General features: G+C 40.0%; 1 protein-coding gene across 5 annotated transcripts in view; it reads right to left on the reverse strand.

Annotated features, from left to right (window-relative positions):
* Positions 1–4,693: 4,693 nt before the first annotated feature.
* The window catches only part of FILIP1 (filamin A interacting protein 1), a 100,613-nt gene continuing 91,978 nt past the window's right edge, over positions 4,694–13,328 (reverse strand). For 3 of the 5 annotated variants that reach the window (XM_066315032.1, XM_066315031.1, XM_066315034.1), the window contains one exon: positions 12,880–13,288. In XM_066315032.1, the coding sequence (XP_066171129.1) occupies positions 13,082–13,288 (207 nt within the window). In that variant the 3' untranslated portion in view covers positions 12,880–13,081. Of the gene's footprint in view, positions 5,515–12,879; positions 13,289–13,328 lie in introns of those variants that run through there. The other 2 variants (XM_066315033.1, XM_066315030.1) reach the window with 2 other exon arrangements.

Genomic DNA, 13,328 nt, shown 5'->3' on the forward strand with positions numbered 1-13,328 from the left:
GACCGGGGGCACCGCGCCTGCGCACTGCGCCGCGGCGGCGGCGGGAGGGGCACGGCGGGCGCGCGGGGTGACGCGCCGCGGCCGCGCGCCTGCCCGAGCCATGGGGTCAGTCGTGGAATCGGGGAATCGGCAAGGTTGGAAGAGAACCGCGAGATTATCCAGTCTGATCATCCACCCAGCGCTGCCACTGTGACCCCTGAAGCACTAAACCACGCCACCCAGTGCCAGATCCAGTCGCCTCTCGATCACCTCCGGGGATGGTGACTCTGCCACCTTCCCGGGGAACCTGTTCCTAGGATTGATCACCCTAGCAGTGAAAATATTTTTCTACTCTCTAACTTGAATCTCTCCTGTCTCAGCCAAGGCCATTTCCTGTTGTCCTCACTGCAGGCACGGCAGAACAGACCACTCCCCACCTCACCCCAACCTTTTCTCTGAGAGTTGTGTAGAGAATGACGTCCGCCCTCAAAGTCTTCTTCAGGCCAAACACCCCCAGCTCCCTCAGCTGCTCCTCACAGGACGTGTTCTGTGGAATGGCCAGGGAGGCTCTGCTCTGGTGCACTTAGGGCAGAGGTCGTGCCACCTTGCTCCCAAGGCTGGGGTAAGACCCGGGCCCACAGCCTTGTCATCCCTGCTCCGGGAGCATCCCCCTGCCCTTCATCCTCCCTGTTGGCATGAGGAGCACTGCTGACCCAAGGCGGTGTCCATCGGGTTAAAAACAAAGAAGTCAGCTTTGGCTTCCTACACTCGTAAGAGGGATCAGTGCCACTGTAGAGAAGTAATAATGCACAAGAGTTTTGAGACCTTCTCTTAATGGAGCCATGTCTGCTGACCACCACTTTTAGGAGCTGTTCTGCTCTCTACTGCTCTGCTGTCAGGAGATGTGAGTGAATCAGTGCAGTGAATACAGAATCACTGAGGGGATAGGGCTGGAAGGAATCACAGCCATCTGTTCCAATCCCCCTGCTCGGGGTCATCCCAGAGCACATGGCACAGGAATGCGTCCCGATGGTTTTTTGAATATTTTCAGTCAGGGGGACTCTAGAACCTCTCTGAGAAATCTGTTCTAGTGCTCAGTGACCCACACATTAAAGAAGTTCTTCCTCATATTAAGGTGGAACTTCCTGTTAAAAATATCAGGTTTTGCCGGGTGCCTCTTGTTCTGTTTGCTGGCACCACTGAGAAGAGTCTGGCTCCCTCTGACTCGACACCCACCCTTTAGATACTTACACATATGGACGCTGTTGTTTTCCCTTAGGAGCTAATCTGACTGCACCAAATAGAATCACAGAATCAATTAGGGTGGGAAAGACCTCTGAGGTCACTGAGTCCAAACCTTTGACTGAACACCACTGTGCCAAGTACACCATGGCACTGGTTACCATTTACAGTCTTTTCTTAAACACTTCCAGGAGCAGGGACTCTACCACCCTCCAGGGCCACCTGTTCCAGTGGTTAAACCCTTTCCATGGAGAAGCAGTCACCTTGTGGAACACAGTGTGGGAGTATGTACTTGCGTCCCAGAATACCTGCTTTAGCAGGCATTTCTCAATATAATGCAACATCGAAAGTCCGTATTTCTCACTTTATTGGCCATTTCTGCATTAAAGTCTGTTTTGTGAGGACTCTCTAGTCCTTTCTATGCAGTCATTCTAGAGTGCTGCCAAAATCCACAGTCAGCGAATATTTATGTATTTACTTGATTTCAAGGAGAAAAGTAATTAGAACGATTTAATTAAATAACTTTTTAAGCATGTAGTCCAATCTGAAGACTTTTTAGCTGGCTGTGGAACGATTTTTGTAAAATAAATGCCTTTTCGTTCTCTGGAACACCGAGAGCATCAGCCAAGACCACTGGGGGGAGCACATGACTTGTGCAAATGCAAATGCATTTCGCTCTGGAGGCACAAAAGGCCTCTTTGACACAGACAGCAGAGGAAATTTGGAGAGATAGAGATAAAATGTAAGTATTAATTCGTGCCTAAATAATTATATAGGATACAAAACTTATTTATATTCCCTGTGGCATCTGTGCTAAAACTGTATTTCATTCCTAATTTATTTTTTCCACTATCTTGTGGACGCCAGCTTTTGCTGCCATTCCCCCTAGATAATAAGCCCCTTGTCACTAGTACCACCTTTTCCTTTATTATCTTCTGTTTGCAATTATTACCTTCAGCTATAGTAACTTTTATTCCCACAGCCTCACAGAGAATCCAGGGAGATGCAACCTGGGATCCCGAGGGAAGAAGACTGCCTGTAAAACTGTGGTGAGATGGCATGAAATTTCTCTGGCAGCACGATAACCAAGGGGCAATATTGGGAGGCTGGGACCTGATGCCCTCAGGTGTTAGAGGACTGGCAAGAAAGGGTGTGTTAAATTTTTCCTATTATGTTTCACAACAAGACAAAAAGAAAACTCATGGGCTGTAGGGTTTATCTCTAGAAATCTAAGTATTTGAGATTTTTTTGTAGATGGAAACTTTATATTTTATCACTGAAATTATAGTACACAGATCTTTCAGTCCTCTTTTGACAGTAAGAGCTCTCTAATGGAAAAGTAGATCCTTCATTGGTTTTCTATTGCTTAAAAGATACTGGTATCTCTAGCTTCTACATTATCTTAGTGTGAAAGCACTTCCCAATTATCTCCTTTAAAATTACAGTACTTGTAGAAATTAATTACATCTTTAGTCTGTATTAATAGATTTCTTCCTGTGTGTTCCCAAAATACAGGCTAGTTATGTGGCTAATACACTGGTTTTACATATTTGTCTTAGATTCACATCCAAGTTAGGTTATGTAAAAAACTGAGCAGGAACATAAATGCAAGATGAAATCACCAGTCTCTTGCTCCAAAGTGTTGCAGTTCATCAAAAATACTTTGAAATCCAAATTATTTCAATACACTATGATTGTACGTATGCTTTAAACAAATTTGGGAAACTTAAAAACTTAATGAAAGTGCAAAACCATAAATGTTTCTGTGTTTATAAATCATAAACTTACACTCATACTCACTGGCTTTATATTAAAATTTAGAGACTAAAAAATATTTTTTACTTTGACTAGGACCTTTAAATCTAGACTCAGTTTTGGAATAAGATTTTACTTGTGTCCTACTCATATTTAAAAGCTGAAGTTTATTTCAGGCATGTCACCATCACTTTCAAATAGGAATTTCAGTCCAGCTGAGCTCAGTGTAGATCTTAACATGGACAGGTTTTGATTCCCAAGTAATGTTTTGAAAATAGAAGATCTAGGTCACTACAATGTTCCTCTGCTGCGCAGTAAACTAAAGGGTGGCACACACTAAAATTTATTCACCTTAGCTGAATTGCTCTCTAAAAGCTGGAATTCTTCTCAGCTTGCACTAAAATCTAAAATATGACCTACAGACACAGCTGTGTTATTGGCATACATTGTCTGCTTTACAAAAAACCCCCACAGAACCCACTCCTTAAAAAAACATAGTGTACCAGCTAAGTATAAGCTATACCAACAAAATTACTTTTCTGACAGGATAAGCAGCACTTTATTTTGATTCTTTAGTATGGCTGTATTAGTAAACTCTTCACAATGGAGATCAATTCCAAGAAAGTTTATACAGGTCGCAGGATATCCTGCTTCTCCAGAGTGCAGCATTTGCAGCATTGCTGCAGAACTCATATGTAAAAGGGAAAAACAGCTCCCGTGGCTCCCATGAAGACCAAACTGACTATGCAGCAGTGTGATATTCCAGCTTCAAAGATGGACCAACCTAACCATCCCAGTGGGATGCTGCATCATTAATACACTCTTTCTGGCATCTCACAGCACATCTCCTGCAAGCAACACTGTTTTCCTTTCCAAAAAAAGTAATTTCTCCCAGTAGCTTCTGCAGTTAAAATTCTGCAGTATTTTACGTATGTCCCAATGACTTAGATTAAAATTAAAAATCATTAGTTGTGAAATGTAAAAGAAAAAAAGACCCTGCCTGGATTGCATGTAGCTTTATTTATCATTCATTCAAAAATCATCCTAAGGATGGCTGCCACAGAACTCTCTGGATGCTATTTGAGAAGCTACAGCCAGCAGTGTAAAAGGGGTCCCTCAGTGTGTGGCAGAGTGCCTGGTATCTAGTCCAGGACTAAAGGTTCTGACAGTACCAGACATCACTGCTTGTGCTCTGAAAGTACAAGGTTACAAACCATCAAGTCATTAAGGGCTTGGTGATTCATCCATCTTTGCATCTTAACTTCCGAGCCCATTTGAGAGATTTGCATGAGCATGTAATGACAGGACAAGAAGGAAGGGTTTCAAACTGAAAAACAGTAGGTTTAGATTAGATATTAGGAAGAAAATCTTCACTGTGAGGGTAGTGAGACACTAGAACAAAATGCCCAGAGAAGCTGTTGAACAGCTTTCCTGAGAGTGTTCAAGGCCAGGTTGGATGGGGCTTTGAGAAACCTGATCTTGTGGAAGGCGTCCTTGCCCATGGCAGGGGGATTGGAACCACACGATCTTTAAGGGCCTTCCAACCCAAACCATTCTATCACTCTATGAATCAGTTTCACCCTGTACATCACTGTGACACTGTATGAGACACAAGTCAGAAAAAGGAACTTCCAAACCCATATTCTGTCCCCATAAACAAATATGTGAATAAGCACTGCCAACCTTAAGAAACTGGAGTTGAAATGCAAACACCTGATTACATTTGCATAGTTGTGAAAATTTATTAGTCACAGTGTAATGAAAATCAACTTTTTTGGTACAGGCAGAAGTAAAAACATACTTTATACAGAAAAAAAAATCACAGCTTTAAAAACTGACTTACATTGTTTAAAGTGAGTAAATCTGGTTGTATTTCAAGGCATTGGACTTTAATACTTAATTTTAGGCCAAACCATCACACAGTGCAAGAAATATTCTGCAACAAATTCCATACAGCAGTCTTCAGAGTATTAAGTCTCACAGAATCTCATGGTGGCAAAAAATGTACTGACTACTTTTCCATTTAAACAGAAAACATTGCTGAAGTTACATTTTTCTTTCTTCACATACTCTCTATTACAAAAATATCAAATTGCAAATTTGACAGTGTATTCTACAAATAAATGCATCATAAGCAACAGGAATCGCAACTTTGGCACAGCTACTTTACAAAGTGTACTATAAAAATAAATTATATGGCAAATATCAAACAAAATCAAGCATGTGCCTTAGGCTTTGCAATTAAAAGTGAAATTCAGCTGGCAGAAAGCCTGCTGCTCTCTCTGTCTGATTAGATACTTTTAAAATACCAGCAAGGCCATTCATTTTTAAAGCTCTACCAAGGAAAAAAAATGTATAAAACCTAATGGAAGCACTTATACTTCCACAAATAATCAGTAGCATAAGTGACCCTGGTGTTGATGGCAGAGAGCTTCTACAGTGATCCATCCACAGGCATGGAGGGTAGTGCCCACAGAGAGCTCTAGCGGGCGGTAACTCATCTAGAGTTCACGCGTAACTGGTGAATGATGACACTCTCTAAAAGAAAAGAGAGCAAAACATTTGGGTTTATGAAACTACAAACGCATTGTAACTTACTTTAAAGAAGAACAATTACAATGGCAGTGCAAGGCATTTTTCTAAAAATGTCTCACAAACTTACTTTCACATCACTGCTTGATAGAACTGTCCTGGCTAATGCTACAGAGGGAAAATAAATTACTACTTGTCGAGGGCTCCAGAGGGCCTTGGCTTCCACTTCCACACCCAAACTAGGTAGAGAAAGACTTGGAGCTGGGTGTCTAGTATTGTCTAAGCAAATTCATAAATAGGGATGAGGTATGGGGTCATTTCTCACTTTTCAAAACTTAAACTTGGCTTATAAATCTATGTTGTGTTTATTCAGCAAGTCTTCTTGAATTTTGCTACTGACTTTAATGGGGATAAATTTCAGCCACAGCATGCAAAACTATGTGTTGGCATTTTCTTTAAAAGGCTGAATTTAATTTTGCTCTGTGTGTAGTATCAGGAGTCCTTGACCCTGATTAATCCCTGGGCTCTACTGAAGTACTGGTGGCCTGGTCTTCTGTTCTTCTACCTATATATACAGCTCTTACAGGCAACTTTTTAATATAAGAATTTAACTGCCAACTAACATTTTTCTCTGAAAAGGTGTATTTGTATAAATAATGTAACTGTACCAATACTAATTCAAGCACACAGTTATAAATTTTCAGAAATACTCTTCTTAATTGAAATTACTTTTGTTACCTTCCTTTCTTAATAGTGTGAAGATTTTTCAAAATTTACGTGACCCAGGAAATGACACTATTGATATAATTTGTGCCTTTTACATTTTTATTGACTTTTGCCTTTATCTGCTTCCTAACTAATATTTGCAAGGTGTTTCATGAAGTTACATTATAAGAAGAAAGTAAAAAGAAAGTATTTTCCGTATACTCTTACTGCCAGAACTTTGCCACTAGATGGCAGATCGCAGTGCTGCTTTTCATACCTGGTGAAGCAAGCGCAGGGCTGAGGCAACGTCCAATAAAATACGTTAAGGCAAATGAAATAATAGAATTTCCCGAATGGAAAGTGTTTATTTTCCATAAAATATATCAACAACAGATGATTTTCAGCAAGAAATGTACACCAGTTCTACCACATTTGAGCAGTGAATGTGAAGGAACCACAAACTAAAGAATTATTCTACCTTACAGCCAGTGCTGTTTTAACTTGAAGCTCTTGTGGAGTATAATGTTAAAAGCTACATTTACAAATTGTTTTCTTAATATTAAAAATATTCTTTTTTAAAGAAAAAATAATTTCTTAACATTCATTGTGCACATGTAATAAGGAGTTTAGACACCAAATTCTAAAAAAATGGGCAGCAGAAAAATATCACACTCCTTGTTAAGGCTCAGTCACTGAATGAACAGCAGAACTACAGTTGATGTCTGAATCAGACACCCTTCTCCTACAGACCCAAACAGTAACTGCACAGTTTTCTGGGAGAAAAAAAAAATTTAAAAAAATCAAGTAATTTCCACTGATATTTATCTTTCATTCATTTCTCATACACCTAGAAAACACACGCTCTTAAGTTTGCCTCAGTTGTATTTGAAATGCTTTTTTATACATATGTCTATGAACATATATATTCTGTACATACACACACGTGTAGTACTGAAAGAGGTGTCTGAACAGTTACCAAGCTAAAATTAGAGTAGGGCAGATTTTGTCAGAGTTCTTTTGGGCCACCCTCTGTAGGAATATGATTATATTTGAAGGATATGATTAAAAAAAATTTTTTAGGGTTCTAGATGGAAATATTTCAAGGAGCTATATATATTCACTTAAACAAAATAATTTCTTTAATGACAGAAAAAGAAAATTAAGTTAATGTAAAACAGCTAATTCTGCTTTCAGTCCTACTGATATAAAGCAGAACTTCTGAAGGAAACACACAGGATACCAGTTCATATAATGAAGCACATCAAGTGACATTTTAACATATAAAGTTTAATTTCTCCTTACAATATATACAAGTATCACCAGATAATACAAAAATTAACATACCAGAGACAATGCACACCCAAGCAACAGAAGAGAATCATACATCAGTACTTCTATTTTTAAAAACCCGAGGAGAGGGTTTTTTTTGTTTGGAGAACCATTCACACCTGAGTGTTTCATACCCGAGAGCTGATAGCTCTGCACCTGACAGTAGTTAACCCTGGTTACATTTTAAGGGGAAAAAAAAGGCCAAGGTAAGAGCAATGTGTAGGGGCTAAGATTCAAAGTGAAGGTAATATCTATAATGAGAAATATTGCATATAATTTTGCCCAAGAGAGCTCAAGCAAAAAATTAAGAGAAAGAAGATAACTCACACTGACACAGGGAAGAAAACCATTCCCCTAAATGCAAACAAGTTCAAACCATGAGCTCACAAAAACTCCTGCCAGCAGACTACTGTTTCAAAGCAACTCAATGAAATTGTCCACTGATGTGTGATAGGAACATATAAGTGATCTGAAAGCTGTCCTGATTGTTGCAGCTTATGCAAAGTACCTGAAACACAGCAGGACAATAGCAAACTCTATTTAAAGACATGCTCTTCCACATCTGATCAGAATTACTGAATATTCATGTAAATACTGAGAATATTTTAGAACGTGTGTGGCATATTGCAAGCAGGGACATATGACTTGGCATCCTGTTGGCAGGGATCAACATATTAATGTGGCTTTAGAGGTTACTCCCTTGGTGGTAATTACTATGTGCTGTAAGTGGTTTGATGTTTAAATACAGTGACGTGTACTCTATGGGCCTATTACAAAGAGTGACAAAGTGTTTGGATTTTGAAGAATCATGCTAACGGGTGTCACAAAAGGAAAAAATGTGAGCAAAGTAAATCAAAATCTCTATTTTTCTTCTACCATTTGCTTAGGATGTTTACTAATCTGAGATAAATCCCCCTAGGCATTACAGTGGAAGCTCTGTGCTCTTTTTTCAGTCACACTTACTCTATTGCATTGATTTACTAAGACTACATTAGCAATACCCCTATGGTAGCAGTAAGTCTGGTGATGAGATCTAACTTAGGGAACATGGTAGAAAACTTCTTAGGAACTAGACTTAAAGTAAGAGACATCATCTGGAGAACTGAGGATGCACCTTCTCAGTCCATGTGTGACGCTCATGAATGGGCTGGCATTTTCCCTGCTCTTCCCCCTCTCCACCTTACTGCTGGTGCTAAGCCATATGTTACTACTGCTGGGCTTGAGTCATCACAACTGCTTATGTGGCTGTGTCATCAGCCAAAACAGGGCTTCCCTCCAGCTGACACTGAATAGACCAAATATACAAAGATTGGTCAGTCGTCTTAGTTCCTGACAAAGCATTGTAACTGTCATTAAGATTCTGAGTGCATTATTTTGCTACTCAAATTGTTCCACTTCATTACAAAAAACCCCCACCAAAACCCAAACAAAATTACTTAGAAAAAAGGTAAGAGAGAGAAAGCATGAGGATGAGTGATTCCAAATGATCACTTAGGAAGGCTTAGTTTACACTCTATAATCCAGTAATGTAGAATACACGAAAGCCTTGTAAATAAAGCCCTAATGTTTTCCTTTGGATTGATGTGTCAGAGTTTAATTCTTTGGTGCCTAGTAAATTCTGAGGTCTGAACAAAGCTTGTCCTTGTGGCATTTCTGACATCACTCTTGTGTTCATTCTTTGATGCTGTACGAAGATGAGCTCATGCCCTACTCTTCCACACAGTGCGGCACTGCTAAAGTCTTGCTCCTCTTCTCTGCCATCCTTTTCATTAAACTGGAACAACTTCTTATTCTGGAGACCCCTATTGCTTTGTGAGATTTGGATGAAATTGGTGTGTTCAGTGTTTTTCATTAGGGAAGGAGAGATGGAAGGATGGATGAACACAGACACTTCATCTTATAAGCCTCCTTTTGAAAAGGGCCAGGCTCAAAGGCAGTCTTTGGAACAGGGACACAAATCTGGGGGGACTCCCTCCTAGTTCAATATCCTGACCCCTCAACCACTCTCTTGTTTCTGTTCAGTGAATACTGAAGCCTTCCATGCAGAACGGCACAGCCTTTCCAGGAGGGAATGAGAATGCCACCTTCGTCTCCCCCAGCTGTCAGTGCCACTAGTGAACCTGCCTGGAGCTGATGTGGGTTTGAGTCTCCTCAGATACTTCTCAGATTGAGAAGGGGAATCTGTCTCCTACCTTTAAAAAAAGGTTTCAACTAAAAGCTTTCCACAGTAAGCAGCACTACCCCTGCGTTTGCGTGGCATTTGATCTACTAGAAGGCATTCATGATTTGACAGTCACTTTAAAACACCAACTGGTTTCCTATGCCCTCCTTTCTTTTTCTGGCCTGTGAGCCTGGCACTAAGTTACCTTAAAGCCACTTTTACGTTAAAGCCTTTACACTTTTTTTGCCAGATTCCTTTTAATTCAGATCAGTTCCCCAGTTAAGTTCAAACACTTGTGCCAGTTCAAACGACAAGCACATAGTCACTGAGTACTTTCTTGGCTGGAGGTGACAAAGACAGGACTACAGCTTTTCAGTCCAGTGTGGAGTTATAGCCTGACTTTAAGTGACCGTGAAATCATGACTTGACTTAAAAGCCTCGGAGGAAATACAAGAATACCTGCATTAATGATCTCTGTGAGGTACAGAGGCTGCAGTGCTGCATTTAAGTCATAACAGAAACATTGAGTAGACAAGGGCTGTGGAAGAACATCAAGAAGATCTTCAGGAAGCCTCTTGGGCTTAGAGACTGTTTTTAGATTTGGTTGTTTAAATTGCCTTTTGGACCTGACCTACTGAATGGAGAATCTTACTGCAGTCACTAAACATGTCTTCAGATTCAGAGGAAATTTCATTGTAATACAAATAGTTAGGCTTGAACTTTTAAGACTTCTCAACTATAGGCTTTCTTTTCTCTTCATCTTACCCTTCTTCCACCTTTAGGAAACAAGAATATTAGGTCAATTAAAACAGATGTCAAAAGTTTTGAGTATAACTAAATACCTGTTTTTAGCTAACAGTTTAACCAGCTGCCCGATTCCAACTCTTTAGACTTCTGCAGCAGAGCAAAAGTCTGTTTTTGATGTGCAGCCCCAGGGGAAAAATAACAGGACCCTAAGTCTGACCTCTCTGGAATTTCTGAAGTCTGTCTCATCAAATCCTACTGACTCTACAGGAGCAACTCCCAGCCTGTGCCTGCAGTTGGACTCTAGCTGTGCCAGTTTGTGTGCCCTAGATTTTAAGTACTGTGAGGCTGGCTTGTTTCTTCAGGTGAGTTAGTTTCTTAGACTTCAGACAAAAACAAAATTTTCAACCACAGGCACACATAGAATATTGAGTATAGTGACAGTTAACTAAGGAACTAAGTTTCTTTGACACGAGGGAGGCTTAAGGCACCTGTATCAAGCCACATTAGCTTGGCAATCATGTTTGCAATATTATTTGACTGGTTTGACCTTACAACTTCGTTCAGTAACAGTATTTAGAGTGAATATCCAGAAAAACACCCTTTTTTTCCCTTAAATATTTGTTTAAAAGTCTGTGTTACAGTAAGAACAGTAAGATCTCAGCAACAATTTACTGACTACTGAGGCTTTTAAGTGATAAGATTTAGTTGAGAGGATCTTATGTATTTCTAACATAGTAATTCACATTGCTTGCTAATTCCAGTTTCCAAGTTTCATCTGAAGTACTGGGAATAGGAGTTAAGAAAAAATGATAATAATACTAATCCGATTTTTTGATGTCATAGGAACCAAAACCTTAAAATTAACAGGCATTTTAGGTGCTACACATGTAAAAAAACCAAAACCTACTTTCTTTTTTATGTGTCAAAGAAAAAACACCCTTCATGTGAATAATAAAATGCCAGCTTTACAATGGGGTAATTGTTGTATCTGGATCTGAATTTCTAGAGCAATGTAAAGCAGACAGGAAACTAAACATTGCTTGGGTTGAATATAATTTTCTTGACCTTCAGTGATAGAGTCTTCCATCAAATTATCTTCTCCCAGGCCAAATTTCATATTTCAACTACTGGTGCATTTTCCTTTCTGTGAATTTTATTTATAATTCATTGGTGGTCTTCCCACCTTGCTTTCTGTTTTAACCACTGGGTCCTTCACAGTTTGCTGAGGTGGTTGAAGCATTATACAACTTTAAACCCATCACTTATTGGTCTGCTCAGCTTAATTTCTTTTGGTTTTGACTTTCTTCTGTGAAAATTGATCACTTAATGGAAATGTCCTTTAATAACTCTACTGTTATTAAATAAACATTCATAACAATCATCAGCATCCACACTATTTTCATGCTGGAAAAAATTCCTAAAAACATGCTTAAAAAATGCAAACATACAGATGAGGAAATCACAAAGAGGGAAGGAAAAATGATGAATCACCATGGTATTGTAAGGCAGCCTGCATTTTATGACAAAATATTTTAAAGAACTGAAAACTGAGAGTGATTTCCCTACCAAACCCTCTCTCATTCACTGTCTGTACCTGAGGTGTGCCTTTAGATAGCAAGTCCTGCCACCAGCAGTCTGTGCTGACTTACCCTCCAAGGCACAAGGATGTTTGGCAAGTAAAGTTTAAATGTAAGACCCAACCAAGAAAACTGAAAACCTAGTCAGGTCAATGGAATGAGTTGCTTCATAGCCTTCAGTGGTCTTTGGAGCAGGCACAAATGGATTGTATTGATTTTTGCCAGACAATGTTTTTCAAGCTTTCACTGAAGACTAGACCTTCTGGCTCACAAGCCTTCATCTGAGCCCTGAGCTGGCAGTATTCCAGTGTGTATAAGTCAGGGACTTGGTTCTAAGTGTTGTCTGCAAGTGTTAACTCTCTCTGGAAGAATTAAATTGCTGCCAAACATTGTGCAACATCCCTATGCCCCTGAATTTAGTAACTACCTGGAGAAAGCAGCTCACCACTGAGAAATAGTGGTTTTGATGGGAGGCTTCTAGAGAGAAGGCCACATGGTCACATGGTGCCCATCCTTCCTCTGCCTCCCATACACAAGGTATTGGCTTTCACTAAAACAGGACCTCAAGTACACATGACAAGTCTTCTGGCATTGCTTCCCTAAGCCATGTGGCATTTCAATAATGTGATCAAGGCAGGAAGGAAAGTAGACAATGCAGCAGCAAAGGTGGAAAGTGATCCATTAAGGTGGAAAACAATATAGTAAAAGTGACCACACTTCCTTTGATCTACTAAAAAGTGACCAACTCTATCATTAAGAATTCCTGAATAAGATTAATAACCTAGTGCAGTTACCCCATTCTCACTTCCTAGACTGAAAATCTTCCTGGCATAAAACTGCCTTTTTGACAGCTTTTCTTTTTCTTTTAACGTGAGTAAGAAAACAAAAGGACTTTGTTATATAAGTAGTCAGTGCACACACTTATTAGTTTGTTGTTAAGTGACAGCTGCAGGACTTCATTAGTACAGGCAAACGTGAACAACTACACAGACAGGGGAGCTGACTTCCATGGCAGCAGTAAAACCTGCAGAACGTACCCCCTGAGCCACTGCCATCAGCCCTGACCCCCGCCCAGGGAGGCAGAGCTGCTGGCTGAAGATTTCTTCAGTTCTATTTTCATAGACTGAGTCTCAGCACGAGGCTCGAATTTTGTCACATTTCCTGCTCCTGGGGCTGCCACTACTGGCTTTCCTGCTTTCATACCTTTTGACACAGGAATGCGAGTGGGTGTAGGTCTCGGAGATGACCCATCCTGTCCTGTCTGCAAAACAAAGAGACAGAGAAAAATGCTGTGAATTAAG

This window comes from Sylvia atricapilla, chromosome 3 (genome assembly GCF_009819655.1).
Source record: "Sylvia atricapilla isolate bSylAtr1 chromosome 3, bSylAtr1.pri, whole genome shotgun sequence".
Taxonomy (NCBI): Eukaryota; Metazoa; Chordata; class Aves; order Passeriformes; family Sylviidae; genus Sylvia; species Sylvia atricapilla.